The 23,430-nt window shown below is 46.2% G+C and overlaps 1 protein-coding gene, 2 long non-coding RNA genes and 9 other non-coding genes across 12 annotated transcripts; all 12 read right to left on the minus strand.

The window, feature by feature from the left end:
* Positions 1 to 1,989: 1,989 nt before the first annotated feature.
* On the minus strand, positions 1,990 to 3,235 carry LOC142212572 (uncharacterized). Its single transcript, XR_012717203.1, has 3 exons — positions 3,002 to 3,235; positions 2,472 to 2,493; positions 1,990 to 2,270 (listed from the first exon to the last, which is right to left on the minus strand). It is a non-coding gene; the product is annotated as an uncharacterized LOC142212572 (long non-coding RNA).
* LOC142214759 (small nucleolar RNA SNORD31) lies at positions 2,346 to 2,418 on the minus strand. Its single transcript, XR_012717322.1, has one exon. It is a non-coding gene; the product is annotated as a small nucleolar RNA SNORD31 (small nucleolar RNA).
* Positions 3,116 to 3,187, minus strand: LOC142214757 (small nucleolar RNA SNORD30). The gene has a single exon (XR_012717320.1). It is a non-coding gene; the product is annotated as a small nucleolar RNA SNORD30 (small nucleolar RNA).
* Positions 3,236 to 5,197: 1,962 nt separating the features above from the next.
* LOC142214755 (small nucleolar RNA SNORD26) lies at positions 5,198 to 5,267 on the minus strand. Its single transcript, XR_012717318.1, has one exon. It is a non-coding gene; the product is annotated as a small nucleolar RNA SNORD26 (small nucleolar RNA).
* A 908-nt stretch (positions 5,268 to 6,175) lies between these two features.
* On the minus strand, positions 6,176 to 12,449 carry LOC142213240 (uncharacterized). Its single transcript, XR_012717229.1, has 11 exons — positions 12,425 to 12,449; positions 12,142 to 12,166; positions 10,697 to 10,743; positions 10,207 to 10,258; positions 9,448 to 9,492; positions 9,154 to 9,184; positions 8,943 to 8,981; positions 8,712 to 8,770; positions 7,839 to 7,883; positions 6,569 to 6,593; positions 6,176 to 6,368 (listed from the first exon to the last, which is right to left on the minus strand). It is a non-coding gene; the product is annotated as an uncharacterized LOC142213240 (long non-coding RNA).
* Positions 6,444 to 6,516, minus strand: LOC142214760 (small nucleolar RNA SNORD31). Its single transcript, XR_012717323.1, has one exon. It is a non-coding gene; the product is annotated as a small nucleolar RNA SNORD31 (small nucleolar RNA).
* On the minus strand, positions 7,952 to 8,023 carry LOC142214758 (small nucleolar RNA SNORD30). Its single transcript, XR_012717321.1, has one exon. It is a non-coding gene; the product is annotated as a small nucleolar RNA SNORD30 (small nucleolar RNA).
* On the minus strand, positions 8,840 to 8,905 carry LOC142214753 (small nucleolar RNA SNORD29). The gene has a single exon (XR_012717316.1). It is a non-coding gene; the product is annotated as a small nucleolar RNA SNORD29 (small nucleolar RNA).
* Positions 9,046 to 9,115, minus strand: LOC142214761 (small nucleolar RNA SNORD31). The gene has a single exon (XR_012717324.1). It is a non-coding gene; the product is annotated as a small nucleolar RNA SNORD31 (small nucleolar RNA).
* LOC142214695 (small nucleolar RNA SNORD22) lies at positions 9,260 to 9,388 on the minus strand. The gene has a single exon (XR_012717277.1). It is a non-coding gene; the product is annotated as a small nucleolar RNA SNORD22 (small nucleolar RNA).
* Positions 10,927 to 10,999, minus strand: LOC142214754 (small nucleolar RNA SNORD26). Its single transcript, XR_012717317.1, has one exon. It is a non-coding gene; the product is annotated as a small nucleolar RNA SNORD26 (small nucleolar RNA).
* A 3,384-nt stretch (positions 12,450 to 15,833) lies between the features above and the next one.
* LOC142214441 (uncharacterized) lies at positions 15,834 to 17,704 on the minus strand. Its single transcript, XM_075283388.1, has 2 exons — positions 17,681 to 17,704; positions 15,834 to 16,607 (listed from the first exon to the last, which is right to left on the minus strand). The coding sequence occupies exons 1-2, from the start codon at positions 17,702 to 17,704 to the stop codon at positions 15,834 to 15,836; spliced, it is 798 nt and encodes a 265-aa protein (XP_075139489.1).
* Between the last annotated feature and the right edge of the window lie 5,726 nt (positions 17,705 to 23,430).

Below are 23,430 nucleotides of genomic sequence, written 5' to 3' on the forward strand. Positions count from 1 at the left end.
AAGCAGAGATGGGGGGACAAGATACTGGGAGCAGAGATGGGGGGGACAAGATACTGAGGCAGAAATGGGGGGACCAAGATGGGGGGGGATGAGATGTCAGGACAAGATACTAGGAGCAGAGATGGAGGATAAGATGATGGGGGACAAGATACTGGAGAAAGATGGGGGACAAGATACTGGAGGCAGAGATGGGGAAGGGCAAGATACTGGGGGCAGAGATGGGGGGGGACAAGATACTGGTGGCAGAGATGGGGGGACAAGATACTGGTGGAAGAGATGGGCGGACAAGATACTGGTGGCAGAGATGGGCGGACAAGATACTGGGGGCAGAGATGGGGGGGACAAGATACTGGTGGCAGAGATGGGCGGACAAGATGCTGGGGTAAAGAGATGGGGGACAAGATACTGGGGGCAGAGATCGGGGGGACAAGATACTGGGGGCAGAAATGGGGGGACGAGATACTGGGGGACGAGATGGGGGACAAGATACTGGGGGCAGAGATTGGGGGAGGATGGGGGACAAGATACTGGGGGCAGAGATGGGGGGAGATACTGGGGCGGACGAGATAATGGGGCAGAGACGGGGGGGGACGTGAAACTGGGGGCAGAGATGGGGAGACATGAAGCTGGGGCAAAAGAAACTGGGGGCAGAGATGGGGAGACATGAAGCTGGGGCAAAAGAAACTGAGGGCAGAAATAGGGGCGGGGGGACGACAACATACTGGGGGCCGTGTCGGGGGGAAAACATACTGGGGGCCGAGATGGGGGGGGGGGGGACAACATACTGGGGGCCGTGTTGGGGGGGACAACATACTGGGGGCCGTGATGGGGGGGGGACAACATACTGGGGGCCGTGTTGGGGGGGGGGGACAACATACTGGGGGCCGTGTTGGGGGGGACAACATACTGGGGGCCGTGTTGGGGGGGGGGGGGACAACATACTGGGGGCCGTGTTGGGGGGGGGACAACATACTGGGGGCCGTGTTGGGGGGGGGGACAACATACTGGGGGCCGTGTTGGGGGGGGGGGGACAACATACTGGGGGCCGTGTTGGGGGGGGACGACAACATACTGGGGGCCGTGTTGGGGGGGGACGACAACATTCTGGGGGCCGTGTTGGGGGGGACGACAACATACTGGGGGCCGTGTTGGGGGGGGACGACAACATACTGGGGGCCGTGTTGGGGGGGGACGACAACATACTGGGGGCCGTGTTGGGGGGGGGACGACAACATACTGGGGGCCGTGTTGGGGGGGGGACAACATACTGGGGGCCGTGTTGGGGGGGGGGGACAACATACTGGGGGCCGTGTTGGGGGGGAGGGACAACATACTGGGGGCCGTGTTGGGGGGGGGACACAACATACTGGGGGCCGTGTTGGGGGGGGGGGGGACAACATACTGGGGGCCGTGTTGGGAGGGGGACAACATACTGGGGGCCGTGTTGGGAGGGGGACAACATACTGGGGGCAGGCCCGCTCTGGCTAACAGTAGAGGGGCGTTGGGGCCCACGGCCCACGCTGTAGGTGGTTTCCGCACGCATCAGGGGGCCGCCGAAGTCGCGGGTTTTAGCTAGTTTCTATATCAATGTGCTTACTTTCTGATATTGCGTTATACCAGACAGATGAAGGAACCTAGTAATTCCAAAACCTTGCAATCTGTCATTGTTAGCCAATTTTAATGGATTTTAAAAGAAAGTCATTTCTAATTGTGTAAACCTGGACAACCCTTTTGAGTAGATTACAATCTGTTAATGGCAAGTGCTACTAGAACACCAACATTAATTTCTGCTACATCAGCAGATCTGTAGTCTGATCAAGACAAATTTTCAGTGAGTCAACTACACAGAAGTCACATCCAATATCAACTTTATTAGGCTATTACAACGCGCGAGATAACATCACACAAACTCGTTCGATGTATGGTCTAGACCAGGGGTCCTCAAACTTTTCAAACAGTGGGCCAGAGGCAGAGCAGGTCGCACAGACATCAAGAGCGGTGCCCTCCAATAGGTAAAGTGAAGTGTGCTCCATGGCCTGGCCCGAGCTCATTATAAATGCACGCCTGCCGGCGGGGCCAGACAAAAGTGCTTGGCGGGCCGCATGTGGCCCGCAGTTTGAGGACCCCTGGTCTAGACCAATCAGATATTCAACTGGTTCATCATGACTTTTGCATGAGCTTGCCAAACACTGGAGTAATTCCTAGGAATCTTGGCCTGATCACAGACGTCACCTCAGGTACACCAGTCAAGTTACTTGACATCCGGAAGGCTAAAAGAAATAAAGAATGATTCTTTAAAAACCATATGCAGGACCAAGTTAGCGGTTTACAAGATCTTTATCACAATGAGCTCAGAAAGATTACCACTCAGTCATAGACATCAGACTGGGGCGGTACATAAATATCATCACAGCCCATTATGAGGGTATCCACAAGGTTATAACAATGGATATGCTGGGACTGACGCTTACCCTTGTGTTGACGTGCTGTGGCCTGTGAAGAGGAGAACAATAATACATTAGACCATTAAAGATTAACGCTGTTCATAAACCTATCACTATGGGGGATCTCTTCAGTATAGCGACGATCCTTGTCACAGCCAACATGAGTGTCAGCTCAGGGTATAGTCAGCAGAGGCACGTCATCTGCTTTTTTTGGGACTTGCGCATTTCAAGCTATTGCAGTGAGTAAGTTTGTGCTGTTTTGCAGAAGAGTTTTGGTAAAATACCAACTGAATCTGCTACATGTACCAGCAAGCTTGCAGTGACCCCATCCTGTGGGAGTATAGCCTAAGGCTAGCCCATAACATGCACATTAAGAGGATTTAATGTGTTGTCCAAGATCTGACATTGCCATCTATACAGATCTACATACAGCTGACAATAGTCCCAGACTAACGCCAAGGTTAAGGTGATCTTTGATTATCTGATCATGGCCATGTTGTTCATTGTATGCATCAGCAGGCTTGTTAATGTAAAGATCATTAGCAATAAGATCTTACCTGAACGGTTCAGTTCTGTCCATGGCTGCACTCACCATCCTTAACCCTGAAAGAGAAGGTCAATTATTACCAATGCACAAGAAGTGACTTACACGCTCCGCCAAATAATCTCCAAGCTGTCAGATTAAAAATTCTCATCAGTGCAATTCAGACGAACGAGATTCCAAAGATAAGATCATCATGTCAGCTGGAGAGAAGCTGTTTAATGCTACACCACATTGACCACTAGATGCAGTTTTTTTTGCCCGTTTGGGCAGACCAGTTTATGTTGTAAAGTATACAGCACCATGGTAATGGCATGAACGACCATCTTGCCAGTGCTGTATTTTAGCTTTAGTGCTTGAATCATACAGCCGGGGAAAGCCAGGGCAATTCTTGCATGCAATGACCATCAGGTTCACCATAATTGCTATTCACGTTATGCAGGTTGCAGGACAAATGTGTTATAATGCTGAAAATTGCAAGTGCCAAGGTGGCAGCCACTGCAGTACCCAAGACTGATACCTAAAGCTACCAGAAGTGCTTGCAATTGCAGGATCATATCTTCAGGAAGCATTAGCTGCATCTGGTCTAGACAGATTGAAGTTCTGGCTAATAGACATCTTGTTCCCCAGTTAAGCAGGTACTCAACAATAATGGCAGTTTGATGGTCTAGGTCAGGGGTAGGGAACCTTCAGCTCTCCAGCCGATGTGAAACTACAACTCCCATCATGTTCCATTCACTTCCATGGGTGTTCCAAGAACAGCAGAGCAAATATGCATGTTGGGAGTTGTAGTTTTGCAACAGCTGGAGAGCCGTACGTTCCCTACCCCTGGTCTAGGCCAAAATCTAGTATACCATGTAGAACTCAAGCTTGCAGTTTGTCAAAACTTACCTGCACGATGTAAATGCTCGGTAGACATTTTAGTCACATTGGTCAGCACACTAATGTCCTGATGGCAGTGTTAGAGCATTAGGGCCCTTGCACACTCTGGAAACTGAGCCATAGTTGGTTAGAGTCCAGTGTATGGACTGTACTTTGGCATGTACATAGTCATTGCATCAGTTATAATAGAGTGAGCTCCTGAACAACCAATCACTACATGAGTGAGCCGATAGGGAGAACAATTCATGATAGCCAGGTCTGACATGATACAGTTACTCCTATGTACGCTACTAGATCAGTCCAGAAAATACAACTTACACGGACTGGACTCAGCGTGCAAAGGCCCATATACAGACATCGGAAGGCTTTTATTTTAATGCAGTCACAAAGAATGACCTGACCATGGGTTAACATTATCTTACAGCAATAAAGCCCTGTTATGTCAGTTTGGATCAGACCCCCTAGCTGGGTACAATAGAGGTGTATTATGGCTGTTTGTAGCCAATCTTACAGGTGAAGCTGCTTTCACATTGAGCCTATACGAGGCTTCCTGAACTCTGTTTAGATCTTTGTCTTTCATTTGGCAATTAATACAATTTAATTTTTGGACTTACCATTTTTTCCCCCCTTCTACAGAAATCTTAAATCTTGAGAGATTGGAGGAGCCCTGAGGAGAGAAAAGCCATTAGCCAAACAAACCAGAAAACGAAGCGCTGCTTGGTAACCACAGCTTTATCTCAGAATTAAAAGTATCATTCACTGACAAGTCAGATATATGCTTGTCTAGAATATTCATCACTGATCAGGCACAAGATGATCGAGTTATGCCACGTACACGTCTGCATTCAGGTTTTCCATTCCATTTGCTTGGGAGAACTAAAGATTGGAAACCAACTCCGCTTTAAGAGGGATTACCTGTGGACCCCGTAGACTATAATGGGGTCCACTGGGTTTCCACAAAAAAGTGGAGAGGAGTCCTGGCTCTCAGGACTTCTCTGCATTTTTTTTTTTTAAAGTAGCTTGGGGAACAAATCCTGAATGGAGAGCAGGTACAGGTGGAAACCGGGACTTATTTTTAGGTTTTTTTTTTTGACTCACCTACTGCAGCAGTCACCCATCATCTCCAGGAGAAGTGCAGCAAAGTGCTACAAAGAAAAAAACAAAACAAAACACTAAGTACAACAGAAGGTCCTCAATATTTCACCCCCATCTACAAAATTGACTGATATGGTATAATGAAACAGTCAGTACCCCAGCAATCACATGTCAGACAGAGCATGGCTACAGCTCCACTGGACCCCCAAAATCTTAGAACATTACAAGTACAGTCACCACTCAGCCAGTGAGGTTCTCTCCACGGTCAACTCAGAAAGAGAGTTCAAGTGTTATCATCTTTGTGGCTCATGTACAGAATAGGCTCAATCCAGAGTAGACTCCTGCTAGAATACCTTCTATTGGACACTCGTCATTGTCTGTTAGAGCCAGGGTTTGACACTGGATGAAGGTGTGGCACATCTAGTTTGAACTAGAATTTTCTGACATGCTAGACATGTGGGTGTGGCATCAATATAAGGCACATGGCTCAAATTTATCATGTTGCAATTTACTGGGGGCATGAGACGGGGGGAAGGGGGAGACGACGACAAGATACTGGGGGCACGAGATGGGGGGGGGGGGGGACAAGATACTGGGGCAGAGACGGGTGGACAACATACTGGGGGCAGGCCCGCTCTGGCCACTAGTAGAGGTGCGTTGGGGCCCACTGCCCGCGCTGCAGGTGGTTTGCGCAGGCATCAGGGGGCCGCCGAAGTCGCAGGATATAGCTTGTTTCTGTATAAATGTGCTTACCTTCAGATATTGCGTTATACCAGACAGATGAAGGAACCTAGTAATTCCAAAACCTTGCAACATGTCATTTCGTTAGCCAACACCCCCCCCCCCCAGAACTCTTTGGAAGCAGTGGTCACACCAAATTAGCTTCCCAACCCCCACCCCTCAACAAAATTTAAAGGGGCTTGCTTGGCTGTGTGCCTTAGGTCATTTAAAACTGACCAAGCTGTTCCCTATCCAGTTTCTCTGGGGCTTGGGACGGAAACAGCAGTCAATTTTTAAAACCCATTCAATTTTAATGGATTTTTTAAAAAAGTGTAATTTCTAATTGTGTAAACCTGGACAACCCCTTTGAGTACATTACAATCTGTTAATGGCAAGTGATACTAGAACACCAACATTAATTTCTGCTACATTGTTTAAAAGCAGATCTGTAGTCTGATCTGGAAGAGTTTTTAGTGAGTCAACAACACAGAAGTCACTTCCAATATCAGCTTTATTAGGCTATTACAAGGCACGAGATAACGTCACACAAGCTCGTTTGATGTATGGTCTAGACCAATCAGATATCTTCAACTGGTTCATCACGACTGGAGTCATTCCTGGGAATCTTGGCCTGATCACAGACATCACCCCAGGTACACCAGTCAAGTTACTTGACATCCGGCAGGCTACAAGAAATAAAGAATGATTCTTTAAAAACCATATGCAGGACCAAGTTAGCGGTTTACAAGATCTTTATCACAATGAGCTCAGAAAGATTACCACTCAGTCATAGACATCAGACTGGGGCGGTACATAAATATCATCACAGCCCATTATGAGGGTATCCACAAGGTTATAACACAGATTTGCTAGGACTGACACTTACCCCCCTTGTGTTGACGTGCTGTGGCCTGTGAAGAGGAGAACAATAATACATTAGACTATTAAAGATTAACGACGTTCATAAACCTATCACTATGGGGGATCTCTTCAGTATAGCGACGATCCTTGTCACAGCCAACGAGTGTCAGCTCAGGGTATAGTGGAATATTCATCATTGAGTCCCCTTTTGAGTATAATCATTTATATCAAGTGAGTGTATAATCCATTGCTTAAGATCACCCCAGTCAGCAGAGGCACATTTCATCTGCTTTTTTGGGACTTGCAGAATTTCAAGCTATTGCAGTGAGTAAGTTTGTGCTGTTTTGCAGAAGAGTTTTGGTAAAATACCAACTGAATCTGCTACATGTACCAGCAAGCTTGCAGTGACCCCATCCTGTAGGAGCACAGCCTAAGGATAGCACATAACATGCACAATAAGAGAGGCTTTAATGTGTTGTCCAAGATCTGACATTGCCGTCTATACAGATCTACATACAGCTGACAATAGTCCCAGACTAAAGCCAAGGTTAAAGGGATTCTACCACTAAAACACATTTTTTTCTAGTTACCACGTCGGAATAGCCTTTAAAAAGGCTATTCGTCTCTTACCTGTGGAAGTGCTCTCCGCCGCGCCGTTCGTTCAAAATACCGGTTTGTACCGGTATGCTAATTAGTTCTCTCGCAGCGATGGGGGCGTCCCCATTGCAGCTCGAAAACCGACCGCAGCGCCGCCTCTCTGGTCTTCGGTGTCCTCCCCTTGCTTCTTCAGCGTACTGTCGGACGCCTGCGCAGTACGCTCTGTTCGGCGAAGATTGCCGAACGTACTGCGCATGCGCGAAATTGCGGTCCCAGCCATAGTGCGGGCACTGCACTTTCGCGCATGCGGAGTACGTTCGGCAAGCTTCGCCGAACAGAGAGCATACTGCGCCCGACAGACGCTGAAGAGGCAAGGGGAGGATACAGAAGACCAGAGAGGCGGCGCTGCGGTCGGTTTTCGAGCTGCAATGGGGACGCCCCCATCGCTGCGAGAGAACTAATTAGCATACCGGTACAAACCGGTATTTTGAACGAACGGCGCGGCGGAGAGCACTTCCACAGGTAAGAGACGAATAGCCTTTTTAAAGGCTATTCCGACGTGGTAACTAGAAAAAAAAATGTGTTTTAGTGGTAGAATCCCTTTAAGGTGATCTTTGATTATCTGATCATGGCCATGTTGTACATCGTATGTGTCAGCAGGCTTGTTAATGTAAAGATCATTAGCAATAAGATCTTACCTGAACGGTTCAGTTCTGTCCATGGCTGCAGTCACCACCTTAACCCTGAAAGAGAAGGTCAATTATTACCAATGCACCAGAAGTGACTGACATACTCTGCCAAATAATCTCCAAGCTGTCAGATTAAAAATTCTCATCAGTGCAATTCAGACGAACGAGATTCCAAAGATAAGATCATCATGTCAGCTGGAGAGAAGCTGTTTAATGCTACACCATATTGACCAGTAGATGCAGTTTTTTGCCTGTTTGGGCAGACCAGTTTATGTTGTAAAGTATACCGCACCATGGTAATGGCACGAACTACAATCTTGCCACAGTGCTGTATTTTAGCTTTAGCGCTTCAACCATACAGCCGGGGAAAGCCAGGGCAATTCTTGCATACAATGACCATCAGGTTCACCATAAAATGCTATTCACGTTATGCAGGTTGCATGAAAAATGTGTTATAATGCTGAAAATAGCAAGTGCCAAGGTGGCAGCCACTGCAGTATACCCAAGACTGATACCTAAAGCTACCAGAAGTGCTTGCAATTGCAGGATCATATCTTCAGGAAGCATTAGCTGCATCTGGTCTAGACAGTAGATTGAAGTTCTGGCTAATAGACATCTTGTTCCCCAGTTAAGCAGGTACTCAATGGCCGTTTGATGTCTAGATCAGGGGTAGGGAACCTTCAGCTCTCCAGCCGCTGTGAAACTACAACTCCCATCATACTCCATTTACTTCCATGGGAGTTCCAAGAACAGCAGAGCAAGTATGCATGCTGGAAGTTGTAGTTTTGCAACAGCTGGAGAGCCGTACGTTCCCTACCCCTGGTCTAGGCCAACATCTAGTATATCATGTAGCACTCAAGCTTGCAGTCTGTCAGAACTTACCTGCACGATGTAAACCGCTTGGTAGACATTTAAGTCACATTCTTCAGCACACTAATATCCTGCAAAAAAAAAAAAAACCTACAGTTAGACGTGTTCTCAAGATACAAAGAAGACTAAAGAGAACAGATACTGCTCAGGAGTTCATACATTTTCATTATGATATCAAAGTGAGCTAGTTTGACTCATCATTGCAGCCTTGTCCTCCAAGCAGGAAGCTGTGCAATTACCTACCAGGTATATAGCGGTGCAGATTCATGTTCTTCCATTATCCTGCAAAGATAAGACATGCTTAGGGTTCTACTGTACACTTGGCGTAATGGATAATCTTATCTAAGAGACTCAGCAAATACCAATCAGTCATTGTACATCAGACTGGGGCGGTAATCGGAAACATCACAGATCTCATGCTAGAGTCAGATCAATGCATGTCACACTGAATTACCTGGCATAGTCAATCCAGATGCCCACCATACCTGGAAAAACAAAGACACAGTTAGTAAAACATGAACCACCATTATAGCCCGACCATAATCAAGCTGCTATATCCAACCCTTGTCAGACCGTTCCTGCTGGAACACTGCATCCATCCTCTCCTAATGAAGATGCCAGTGGGTTCGCCTTTTTCAGGCTCTGGCACCATACAGAAGGTCGGACATGTGAAGGAGTCATCACTAGGGTAAGCGACCAGTTACACCAATATACATGCTACTAAGAAATAGGATTCAAAGATATTTACCCAAGACAGGGAGGCTCCATCGTAGGTTGTTCTCAGGAGAAACATCTGCAAGAAAAAGAATCTATGAACTCTACTGAACATAGGATCACAAAGCTTTAGTAACTGCGCACATACTGCTAAGATTCCCACCACTCCCTGTAGAGAAGCAAGTTGCACTATATCTGCTCATTAGGCTTCAAAGAAGACTGCAGTTATATACAGATTCTAGCAAGATGGCTGTGCAAGAGCCCTAATGCTCTAACACTCAGTAGTCTGGAAACTGAGCCATAGTTGGTTAGAGTCCAGTGTATGGACTGTACTTTGGCATGTACATAGCAGTCATTGCATCAGTTATAATACAGTGAGCTCCTAAACAACCAATCACTACATGAGTAAGCAGGAGAACAATTCATGATAGCTAGGTCTGACATGATACAGTTACTCCTATGTACGCTACTAGATCAGTCCAGAAAATACAACTTACACGGACTGGACTCAGTGTGCAAAGGCCCTTATACAGACATCGGAAGGCTTTTATTTTAATGCAGTCACAAAGAATGACCTGACCATGGGTTAACATTATCTTACAGCAATAAAGCCCTGTTATGTCAGTTTGGATCAGACCCCCTAGCTGGGTACAATAGAGGTGTATTATGGCTGTTTGTAGCCAATCTTACAGGTGAAGCTGCTTTCACATTGAGCCTATACGAGGCTTCCTGAACTCTGTTTAGATCTTTGTCTTTCATTTGGCAATTAATACAATTTAATTTTTGGACTTACCATTTTTCCCCCCTTCTACAGAAATCTTAAATCTTGAGAGATTGGAGGAGCCCTGAGGAGAGAAAAGCCATTAGCCAAACAAACCAGAAAACGAAGCGCTGCTTGGTAACCACAGCTTTATCTCAGAATTAAAAGCATCATTCACTGACAAGTCAGATATATGCTTGTCTAGAATATTCATCACTGATCAGGCACAAGATGATCGAGTTATGCCACGTACACGCCTGCATTCAGGTTTTCCGTTCCATTTGCTTGGGAGAACTAAAGATTGGAAACCAACTCCGCTTTAAGAGGGATTACCTGTGGACCCCGTAGACTATAATGGGGTCCACTGGGTTTCCACAAAAAAGTGGAGAGGAGTCCTGGCTTTCAGGACTTCTCTGCAATTTTTTTTTTTTTTTTTTTTTTTTAAAGCTGCTTGGGGAACAAATCCTGAATGGAGAGCAGGTACAGGTGGAAACCAGGCCTTATTTTGTTTTTTTTGACTCACCTACTGCAGCAGTCACCCATCATCTCCAGGAGAAGTGCAGCAAAGTGCTACAAAGAAAGAAAAAAAACAAAACACTAAGTACAACAGAAGGTCCTCAATATTTCACCCATCTACAAAATTGACTGATATGGTATAATGAAACAGTCAGTACCCCAGCAATCACATGTCAGACTGAGCATGGCTACAGCTCCACTGGATCCCCAAAATTTTAGAACATTACAAGTACAGTCACCACTCAGCCAGTGAGGTTCTCTCCACGGTCAACTCAGAAAGAGAGAGTTCAATGTGTTATCATCTTTGTGGCTCATGTACAGAACAGGCTCAATCCAGAGTGGACTCCCGCTAGAATATCTTCTATTGGACACTCGTCATTGTATGTTAGATCCAGGGAACTAGTTTGACACTGGATGAAGGTGTGGCACATCTAGTTTGAACTAGAATTTTCTGACATGCTAGACACGTGGGCGTGGCATCAATATATGGCACATGGCTCAAGTTTATCATGTTGCCATTTTTAATTCAGTCAAGTTTCATTTTGACCAGACAATCTATTTATCACCCAAGTTAAAACCCTCTCTATTTAACCATTAGTAGATCTGGGCCATACTATACAGACAGTCTGCACAGGTCAGGAACCCATCACAAGTATAGAGGGGGTTGCACAGCACGTATAGGCAGTCCCATGCCCCTCCATTAGAATCCTACTTATGGACATAAGCTTGCTAACCCTAGCTACACCCAACTTACAACAGGGCAAGGATGTAAATATTGCTGGTACAATTATATGGCATTATTAGAATATTAAAAAAATTTAATTGTTTTAGCACACATCATAGCAAGTGGGATACACGCCACAATGGCCAGCCCTTTTAAAGTTATCCCTGAAAAATTCCTTAAAGTCCCTCCCCGCCATTAGACACCATCTAGATGTGACCAATTCTCTGAGCTGCTCATATACCAAGTTGACTAATATGGACTTCCATAGTGATACATGGAGCAGATTGCGCTCACTGATCCTAGATGTGCCCCACTGATTTCTAGTATGCGTTAAGATACAGAGATGGACTGCAAGTCCTGTGATATGGCACCACACCCAGTCCGAATGACTTTCGGAAATAAAGGAGGCCAAGAACTGTTTGCATTCATTGTGCAAGTATTAAATACATCAATAACACTGAGTAGATCACTTGCCCCTCCCCAATGTAAACATGGCGGCAGATCCGGCATGTGCTCCTTCTCTATGAAGCGACCAAGACCAGCTGAGTAGAGGCCATGACTATCATTGGGGGAGAATCAGTAGCAGTCTGAGTAGTCAGACACCGATCAGCCTGTTAACCCTATCTATGGGGATGGGGGGGGCCCTGAGAGTGACCAGGATATTCTTTAAAGTATCAGTAAATTAAATTAAAAAAAACACATTGCAGCTCCTAATAGAGGACACTTACCAGGCCACTCTGCAACACGTGCTGCCTAAGGAAACAAATAAGACATATTAGGATCTTGGAGACAACGTTAGTAAGACCCCATGAATAAGGGAAGGACTATGCGGCTCAGAGACTTCAGCTGTCCTCACAGGTCTCAGAACAGGTCTGTGAATAGTCTCATCCCAGACACGGTGACCCCGCACTGCAGGACTCGCCCCGCTCCCAAGTACCAGTCAGTGCACAACCCGCACATACCACCACTGACCACGTGGCCGGGCACAGGAGACCCCAGATTACAACTCACCATCCTAGGAGAAGCGCCCGAAACGGCCGAGCGTAAGAGCGCAGGCGCTTTTATAGTAAAGGACACCGCAAGGCATGACGGGATTGTAGGCGGGCGCGCAGACTCTGTCACTACTATTTTTTTTTTTCCTTATTTTTCTCAATAAGCTTTATCAAAACAGTTTTAACGCGCCAAAGCCGACATGTTGGAAATTAAATTTAAAAAAGCTAAAAGGAATCTGTTTCCAGGTTTGGAGCCCTGAACCAGCAGCAGCACGTCCATAGCCGGCACTTGTGTCCTCAGCTCTATTCATTGCTCCATCCAGGAGTCATTATACATTTCATCTGCTGCAGTCTGTGAAGAGATGGCTGCACACTTTTTTTTTTTTTACCCAAAAAAGTGCCCCCTTTATAAGGTACAGGGTTGTCAATGAAAAAGGGAGGAGGGATTTATTAAGACTATACGCCAGGCTTAACCACTTTCCTGGCTCCTTAATGATAAGGCTTAGCAGTCAGTCATGCCCGGCGCAGGAGTTCCGCCTGAGAAGCCACACACACCTGAGAGGTCAGCAATGGCAGACACCGGAGTATCTCATTCCTGGTCACCCCTTTAAACCAGAGGTTTTCAGTTTAATCGTTACCATACTGGTGAAATACATGATAAGCCCTGGTTCACATCTGCGTCAGTAATCCGCATGGGGAGCCCCCCGGAATACCAAACGCATTGGCAAGCGGTGTGCAGTGAAAGCACACGGATCCCATTGACTATAATGGGGTCCGTGTGCTTTCTGCACAGAACATGCAGAAAGATAAGTACTACAAGATCTACTTTCCTGTCCGCATGACTTGTGCGGAGACCATGCAGAAGGCACACGGACCCTATTAGTCTATGGCAGGGGTAGGGAACGTACGGCTCTCCAGCTGTTGCAAAACTACAACTCCCAGCATGCATACTGGCTCTGCTGTTCTGGGAACTCCCATGGAAGTGAATGGAGCATGATGGGAGTTGTAGTTTCACAGCAGCTGGAGAGCCAAAAGTTCCCTACCCCTGGTCTATGGGGTCTGTGTGCTTTCACTGCACACCGCTTGCCAATGCGTTCCAGTAGTCTGTTTGAGCGGGTCCCCACCCATGCAGACTCCTCCGAACGGTTTACCAACGCAGATGTGAACGAGGCTTATCATGCTATGAGTTACTTGGGGGGGAGCGTGCCTTTTCCCAGCTAAAAAAACCCCCCAAAACACTGTAAGCTAAGCCTTATGAGGCTGCTACTGCTTAGTAACTCAGGCACTAATCTTCTGTTCCCTAGAATTGAAGTCTACACCAGTCAGGAAATGGCGCAGAGTCCTGGTATAATGTGCACCAGGTTTATGACAAGAATTAGACTAAGGCCACACAGCACTTTGCACAGGTTTTCTCTGCAGAATTTCTTCAATTATATCCATAGGGGAACCGCCGTCGTTTCTATAGATATGATTGACATGCTGCGATTTCCAAAACTGCAACGGTTTTGGAAATCGCCAAGTGTCTGCTCTGCGTATTTTTCCCACAAAGTGGGCATGGGATTCGATAGAATTTCATCCACTTTGTTGTGACTCTAAAAGGCCACTTTTTTTTTCTAGCGGAGAACTGTAGTGTTTAGCCTTCCTGGGGGCCCAGCCTTAGGCTGAAACCCCACATTGCGGAAATGCAGCTTTTTTTTTTGTTGCAGATTGTGCTACGGTTTTGTGACCGAACCAAGAATGGCTACAAAAGGTATGAATATATAGGAAGCTCTTATACTTATATCTTCTGCTCAATCCACTCCTGGGTTTGGCTCATAAAATCAAAGTAAAATCTACCAAAAAAAAAAAAAAAAAGAGACCTCAGTAAGAGTCATTAGAGATACTGTATGGTTGGACTGAGATTTCAGAGGATGTTCTATCATGTGGGATGGAGGACTGATTTCTGGTTAAATATGGGGGGAAAAAAAAAAAAAAAAAAAAAAGCTTATGACAAGAAATTCACATGATAGAGGATAAATTGCTGACTGGTCAAGGTCTCATCACTGAGGTCCCTGCCAATGAGGGAGAGTTTTATCCCTGTCATGAATGCAGTCTCCATGAAGGCAGCCAAATCCCTAGTACAGCACTCAATATCTCCTGCTGATATGAATGGGAGTGGTGGCAAGTCACTAGGGATTTGGCCATCTTCACTGCAGGAGCCTTCTCAGCGTTTGATAAATTATCCCTGAAGGTGGGGTATGATACCCTTCCTCTGGAACGGGTAGTTTATCAATCAGTGGAATTCAGTTCCTAAAATGAAACTCCCGGTTGCCACACTATCTAGGACACAGGTCGCAACCCATGGCACGGGAGGCTTATTTCCCCTGACAGGGCAGACCGAGTCCTCGCCCAGCAGTTTCAATCAGACCAAACACGGCAACCCATGGCACGTGGCCCCAAGAAAATAAGCTGTGTAAGCAGCCATTTTCTTGTGGCTGCTTACACAGCAAGTTGTTGTAAGCAGTCATGGGCATGCGCAGTTTGCTCTGCCCGAGGCCTAATGGCATAGCCGACTGCGCATGCCTAGTAGATTGAAATGTCTGGTAATGGGAAGCGCAACTACCGCATTTCCCTGAAAATAAGACAGAGTCTTTATTAAATTGTCATCCTGAATATAGGACCCGTCTATTTTTTTGGGGGACAGCGGAGGGTGGGGCTTTGACGGTCGCACCAGAGAGCCTCACTTCACTAGTTTTGCAGCCAGCTGGATGCTGTGCACTGTGCTCCGTGTGCACAGGAAAGCTGGCTGCTGCCTCTGGGATGAGCTAGGAGAGCCGACTCCCCACAGCATATGTACAGCAGCCATCTCCCAGCTCATCATACAGCAGCAGGGACAGTGGGTACAACAGTAGAGGCAGCATCCAGGTTTCCTGAGCACATTGCACATTTGCAGCCAGCTGAAATTGTTTTTTTTTGGGGGTGGGGAGTCTTATATTAGGCAATTCAACAAAAGAAGAAGCCCATGCCTTTCTTTCAGGGGGTGGGGTCCTACTATTGGGGAAACACAGTAGGTGGTGGACCCATAGTGGTACGAGGCGTGATGGAGATAGCTAGGACCCCACAGCAGACTGAGAACGCCATCAGGGAAAGCCTGTTTTCCCAACCGCTAAATATATTAATGGAAAGTGACCCTTTTCAACGGTAAGAAAAAACCAAAAGCGTTATTACAATAAAATCATGGTTTTAATTAGTGACATAAACACATCTTGTCCAATAAAATCAAAAGTCACCCAATAAAAGGTCCATTAGAAATATTACATTTTTCATCTACATATAGGGTTAAAGGAATAAGTTAGACTATGTACATAAGTGCCATGTGGAGGGGTTAAAAGTCAGATTCTCCACACACAGAATCTGAATCATTAAGAGCAGTTTAGAGACATAACCAGTCAGAAGCTTTCCCGGGAGTTCTCATCCTCTGTTAGGTCAGGACTGTTCACGGCGATGTCCTCGTCTTCCCCCAGGATCTGGTGCCGCAGTGAGAGTGGTAAGAGCAGACTGGAGAAGTTAAAAGCATTGTTGGCAGAAGACTCACAGAAGAGATCACTCCCAGCATCAGCATCCAATTCTGAGGGGGAAAGGGACCCACTTCCAGCATTATTTCCCGCTTTCCAACGGTCTGGAGGTGGGGTGTGCTTAAACAGACAGTGGACACCATATGGACATACACCAAGAGCCGCATAGTGACGGCACACATCGCGAACAGCACTTGGGTGCTGGAAGAGGCAGTTTGAGCCATAGGGGCAACCTGCTGGCGAGCGCCAAAGGCGGCATTGCTTTCGCCTGTATAGAGACGGTGGGTGACGCTGTCTAAGACGAATGGTGTCAGGCACTTCTCTCCTCTCATTGTCGCTGTGTATGAACAGACAGCGTGGGCCATAGTTGCAGGTTCCTAGCAAATGAAAAGAGCGACAGAGTTCTGTCTTGTACTTTGGATGCTGGAAGGGTGGGCGAAGATCACTCAGGCCATGGGCAAATTGGCAGCGATTTCTATAAGCACAGTGACCATTTACAGCATATCTGTTGCAGAGTTCAGTTTTATATCGCAGAGAGGAGAGTCCTAGGCCTTTGGGTGCAGTGCAGATGGAGACAAATGCGGAGTCATCCAGAGGTGAACTCAGTGAAGAGAAGATGTCCAGACTGTCTGGGAACTTAAGAAACATCTGCAAGACAGAAAGGGTTAAAGTAAGGACATTATGCTTCCCCCAATCCAGACAGAAACTGGCATAAAGAAATGGTTTGTAGGACATTAGATAGCGATAGCTGTGGACATATACTCTAGAAGCGCTTTATACAACCTCCATCTTCTAGAGCAGTAAATGGATGTATTAACCTCCCATCAGGAACATCTGCATGCAGTCTTAAACAGGTTTTGCAGACCATAAAAGCCACTAGTCACCTACATGCAGTCAGACATGTGCATGGTCAGTGTGCTAGCAAGAAGGAGGCACAATTGTTGGCTTCACAATTGAGGTGCATGACCACACCTTGTAGCCATCAGCGTTTACAGGTAGCCATGTCAGCAATGATATAGGTCCTATGGAGTGGACAGCTGACAACTGCCCCCCTCTCTTAAAGGAGGGAGCAGAAGAACATTATTGGAAGACCCACCCTGATTTGTCTGCCCCCCTCCAACCCAACACCCCTAGTGATCACCTGTCTGGTCTTTACGTTGTGTACATGGGTTTACCTACTTGTTCAAGACTACACAGTAGGCTAAGGGAGCTTTGTCCCAAAGGGGTGAAGCAACAATAACCCGCTACACCCAGCCAAGTGCCACAGCACCGCCATACTGCCGAGTAATCCCTCACTAGGCCAATACCGATAGCATAGCCTGACAGTGAGGCAGCATTAGATTTAAAGGAGTAGTCCACGGCCTATAAATACCCAGGAACCCTAAACATCTCAATGTAATGACTATAGGTCCCACTGGAGTCTATGGGACCAGTGATCTGCAAGATTGTCAGTCCCCCATAGATCTAGTGTTGTGGATACCCTCTTTAAACCCCCCCACCTAGCCTGACAATTCAACCTGCATCGAGAAGGGGGGGGGGGGTCACCGATCAGGGAAAGCTGGGCAGAAAGACACTATAGTAATAACAGCAATTCAGACAGCTGCCGCTAGGGGGCGGTATAAACGTGACACTAGCCTCGCTGGTAACCTAGCCGTTCTGCTTAGCCCGTCACTGCAGCGATGACTACCACAGACACGCCAAATCTCCCGCCATCTCCTCACCTGGTCCTCTTTCTTCATATCCATGCTGAGAGCCGATGTCTTCACTCACCACACACTGCTGAACCCATCCAACTCCCATCCCCGCCGACTATTTAGGACAATCAATCGACCAATCACGAATCACAGTGGGGGCGTGGCAACCTGACAGACTTGCCGCTGATTGGCTGGACTAAAGGCGCGAAATTTAATTCATGACACCTGTGAATTAGGATATCAGCGCATAATAGCAGCAGCAGTGTGACGTGCTGTCTGTCAGAGCATGCTGGGAGCTGTAGTTCTACAATGTCTGGAGTAACTACAGCTGTTCTGTAGGAATACTATCCAGCCTGTCACACCTACTACAATACCATCACCCTTCATATAGATGGACGCTGACATTCAACCTGTACAGAACAATGGCTGTGGAATGTGCTGCAAAATTCTTGGAGGGTTTTTAATAAAAAAAAACGTGTTGAATGCTAGAAAATGACTAAAGATATATTATTCACCTCACCAGTCCCTGTATTGTGGCCTCTGCTGGTGAAATCTCATTTCAACACCATGCCCCATGGCATATCACCCCCTTTCCTGGCCCCAACACAGTTTAACACCCCATTTACACACACTGTAATATCTCATGGTGACCACTCCAAACAGTATAATGCCCCATAGTGGACCCTTCACATACTATTATGCCCCATAGTGGCCCCTGCACACAATATTATGCCCCATAGTGGCCCCTGTACACAGTATTATGCCCCATAGTGGCCCCTGCACACAGTATTATGCCCCATAGTGGCCCCTGCACACAGTATTATGTCCCATAGTGGCCCCTGCACACAGTATTATGCCCCATAGTGGCCCCTGCACACAGTATTATGCCCCATAGTGGCCCTGCACACAGTATTATGCCCCATAGTGGCCCTGCACACAGTATTATGCCCCATAGTGGCCCCTTCACATGCTATTATGCCCCATAGTGTCCCCTGCACACAGTAATATGCCCCATAGTGGCCCCTGCACACAGTACTATGCCCCATAGTGGCCCTGCACACAGTATTATGCCCCATAGTGGCCACTTCACATGCTATTATGCCCCATAGTGGCCCCTGCACACAGTAATATGCCCCATAGTGGCCCCTACACACAGTATTATGCCCTGTGGTGGCCCCTACACATACTATTATGCCCCATAGTGGCACGTGTCGCCTAAATGTTTTGGTAGAGCCAGCAGATATACTTTAGGCCGGGGCTCCACATGGCGTAAACACAGAGGAAAAAGCGCAACGTTTTAGTCACAGCAAAGTGTATGGGATTCTAGCGAACCCCATGCCCACTTTCCAGTAAAATTCAACCACCGTTGTGGTTTTGGAAATTGAAGCATGTCAATTATACCTTCAGAAACGTTGGTGGTTTCCCTATGGATATAATTAAAGCAGAAAGTCCGCAGAGTAAACCTCTGCACACTTTCTTTCCAAAGCGCTACATTAAGAACCGCAATGCATTTTCACTGCCTCCGCTTTTCCCAAAGCGCTTTTTTTTGTTGCAGGACGCCACGTGGGGCCTTAGCCTTAAAGGGATTCTGTCACCAAAACAAAGCATATCCTCTCAACCCTTTAAGGGGGCATTCACTCGGTGTAATGCTGCACTGATTCTGGCACGATAACTCGCATAAGAATCAGTGCTGCAAAACAGCTTTTTAACCCATTGATTTCAATGTGTTACACGTGTTAAACGGAACCCATTGAAGTCAATGGGATTCTGTTTTGCAGCGCTGATTCTTACGTGAGTTATCGTGCCAGAATCAGAGCCGTGTTACTCCATGTGAATGCCCCCTAACACCTTCATAGCTCCAAAGTGCTCATTTGCAGATTGACAAAAAAAAAAACAGCATTATCTCAGCAATGGGTGGACAAAATCAGCGTTTGATTTAGGTGACCCTAACCTATCTTTTTGTGGGGCTGGGTTGATATGTTGGGTTCTGGTGATAGACCAAGTGCTCTTACATAACAGTTGCCCCATAAGTGACATTCACAGAATCTCCCCCTACTTGAATTCTCAAGGAAACAGAGACTTTGAGGTTACATGCTCACAGCTGTTCTGTGAAAAATGGAAGGGATGGCACACAGATGGCAGCCATGCACTGTTCATCTTTTCCACGGACCCATACACTTGAGGGAATTATCCTGGACTGTTTAACAGACTAAAGTATTACTATCTGGGACGCATCCTGTGGATAGGCCATAGATGTGCAATAGATGCACCCTCTGGGCCGTACCTTGTTGCTGTGAGTAGAGAACTGACCCTACATGTATATCTCTCACTACTCAGGGTAGGTTCACACCTGCTCCTATTCTCTGTTCCGGGTTTCCATCTCTGAATCAGCTGCAAGCATGACTTTTCTCTCCACATTTTTTAGGCGGTCCCCATAATAGTCTCCGCAAGTAACTGCTTTTTAAGCGGATTAGGTTTCCATTCTTCAGGTCCCCAAGTGGACCCAAAGAACAGAAACCCCAGTGGCAGTGTGAATCTAACATCATTTCTATGGAAATTCTGAGAAAGCTGAGCACACAGGGTAATGAATGTACCGTAAATAGTAGAGAATATATTGTATATTTCAGTTTCATTAAATGTTACCTCACAAAAGACATTTACCCCTTACCCAAGGACAGGTGATAAATGTGAGATCAGTGGGCCACTGCAGGGACCCTATGATCACTACAACATGGTCCCAAGCCCCTCGTTCCTTTTTTTTTTTTTTAATGTAATGTTTATTAAAAAGAATAAAAATCAAGTTAACAAAAAGGAGGACAAAGTAAACCAATACAAAGATGAAATCAGTGCAAAGAAGGGCCATCAAGTGAAAGTGCTTAACAATTAAAACAACCCGGCCAGGGGCGTAACTTGAAGGGGTGCAGACGTACCAGGGCCCAGGAACCATAATGGGGCCATAAGCACTGGCATCAGTATTAAGATTGCAGTTTCCATCTGGCCCATAAGCCAAGGAGACCACATATTCCCCTAACCACACTAAGGTGGATTAAACTCCTTAGCACCCGTAACCATCACTATCAAGAATTCACCGTAGGGATGAGGTAAGGGGCCCTGGACAAAAGATTGAACTGGGGCTCACAAAAGTTTAGTTATGCCACTGGACATGGCCCAAGACAAAATTCATTGTAAGTAGGTGGCCTAATAGTAGTGAAGAAAGTGTGGGACCATTACGGCCTAAACCCCTCTCCTTGTGAGCATCACAGACCTGGGAATCCAGTGTCGCTTGGCATTCCAGACCCTTATTCCTCTTAATTGCGCAAGCACATTGAGGAGGAGTTGCAGAATGAAGGCAGCGGCCATACTCCATGTCTAGCCTTACAAGAAAATAAGATTAAAAAAAAGCCACATAGTGAATGTCTGTCTGAATGGATAGAACCCTAGTTTGACTGACTGTGGTCCGACCCATAGTTTTCTCTTTAGTGATTTAACACTTACCCTGTGGATATGAATTATTATTATTAGTAATGGTGTCCACCCTACTGAGGACTCTGGCGGACAGAACAGTGGACTGCTCATATGGTGTACCAATATTGATTCATCTGCCAGCAGCTTAGAAAGGCTGACCAATATTTCTATTTTTCATTGTAGGAAATGAACACCACAAGCGACAGATCTATCTAACATGTCTTCTCCTGGGCAGCTTTTTTTTTTTTCAGTTTAATGCTGGGAAAGTGTATGACACATACAGCCTATGCAGCCCAAGACTCATTCTAGGCCATCCATTTTTTTTTATTTTTTTTTAATCAATTCAGTCAACAGCAGAGCTTGGAGACCCCATAGACTATAATGAAGTCCAGTGTTTCCTTTAAGGAGTCTGGTGTTTTTTGATGGAACTGGCAATGGGGTTGACTAAGCAGAGACTCCAATGCAAAAGTGATTATCGCCTAAGATGGGATTTTATAATAGATCATTACAATGCTGTGGATCAGTTCTAATAACTGGCAGAACTACCGTCACTGTCACTTCATGTAACACACAGATAAGCCAAGTCTTTCAGCATCAGTCTTCAGAGACTTTCTATTCTGTTCAGTCAGGAAATCCTATTTTATTCTAAAGTTCTCATACACTTGGCTCCAGAAACTTTTTAATAAAAATAACTACCAAAAATATTAAAATACCGTATTTTTCGGACTATAAGACGCACTGGACTATAAGATGCACCTAGGTTTTAGAGGAGGAAAATTGGGAAAAAAATTTTGAAGCAAAAAATGGTAAAATATTTAATATATGGGAGTTGTAGTTTTGCAACAGCTGCAAGGCCACATTGACAGGTGACCCTGCAGCTGTACGGGGATGCATAGAGTGTTTTTTTTGCGGGGCCAGCTGTACTTTTTAGTTATACCATTTTGGGGAATATCTATTGCTTAGATCACCTTGTATTGAAAAAAACCCCGGTGGTTTATGAGATATATATATATATATATTTTTTTTTCTAGGGACAGGAGGTGATTTAGAACTTTTATTTATATTTTTAAAGCTTTTTTTTTTTACTATTTTATTCCCCCCCCGGGGGCTTGAACCTGCGGTCACTTGATTGCAAGTCCCATAGACGGCAATACAACTGTATTGCCGTCTATGGGACATTCTGTCTATTAGTATTACGGCTGGTCATAGAGACCAGCCGCAATACTAATACAGCAGTGACAGGCCTGGGAGCTTCATTAGGCTCCCGGCTGTCACCCGAACAGGTCGGCTCCTGCGATATCGCCACGCAGGAGCCGGCCTGCAACTTCACAGGTTGGAGAAGGCGCCGCCAATACAGACTGCAGACCCGGCATCCGCTGTACTAGAGAGGCGGATGCCGGGGAGGGATAGACGCTGGCACAGGTGCCGGGCCTGAGACATCGCTGCGCTCCACTGTCCTGCATGAAGCCAGCGGCGGGGGGACGGAGGAGCGGAATAGCATCGCCGCTGCTGGCTTCATGCAGGGCAGAGGAGCGAAGCGATGTCTCAGGCCCCAGCGCCTATCCCTTGCCGGCATCCGTCTCTCTAGTACAGCGGATGCCAGGCGCCACATTCGGACTATAAGACGCACCCTTCTTTTCCCCCCAAATTTGGGGGGAAAAAAGTGCGTCTTATAGTCCGAAAAATACGACAGGGGAGGAAATGTTTTATTTGGCTGTATAATCACATAAGTAAGAGTAAGGTTATAATCACACTACTGTGTCAACTTCTCGGCCATGAAAAGCGGATAAACTGGTCAGTTTTTGACAGCCATGTGCCATCTGTTTTCCATCCATTTTTAATGGACTTATTCATCTGTTTTATTTTTACCCAACCCCCTGATCCATTCTTATGCCCATTACAAATCAATCCATTGATATCTACAGTACTGGATCCATGTACGTGTCAAGAGTGACAAGTATAAGCCTAAATTCACACAGCCGTCATAATTTCGCATTATGGCAGTGGCAGCAAGATCTGCTACTTCCATTTTCTTCAATGGGAGGTTCATGCAACTCCTGAAGAAGGAAGCGTAGAGTTTCAGGTCCTTAAGTTTCCAAATTGCCCTGACTGCTTCTCCCTTAAAGAAGCTGTCCAGGTAAAAAATGGACAACCCCTTTAACTTTTCAATCAGCCGGGGAAATGTAAAACAAACAAACAAAAAAAAAAAAAAAAAAAAAAAAAAACTCACCTGTCCCCGATGCACCGGTGTCCTCCCTGCGTGTTCCAGTTCTTCTGCTCAGTGGGCCTCAACTTCAGTTGAACTCCAGAAG

Source organism: Leptodactylus fuscus, chromosome 7 (genome assembly GCF_031893055.1).
Source record: "Leptodactylus fuscus isolate aLepFus1 chromosome 7, aLepFus1.hap2, whole genome shotgun sequence".
NCBI classification, from domain to species: Eukaryota; Metazoa; Chordata; class Amphibia; order Anura; family Leptodactylidae; genus Leptodactylus; species Leptodactylus fuscus.

Coding starts and splice junctions, on each gene's coding strand:
- LOC142214441 (XM_075283388.1), bottom strand. CDS start 17,704: ATGGATATGAAGAAAGAGGACCAG. Junction 16,608..17,680: donor ATATGAAGAAAGAGGACCAG/GTGAGGAGATGG, acceptor TCTGTCTTGCAG/ATGTTTCTTAAGTTCCCAGA.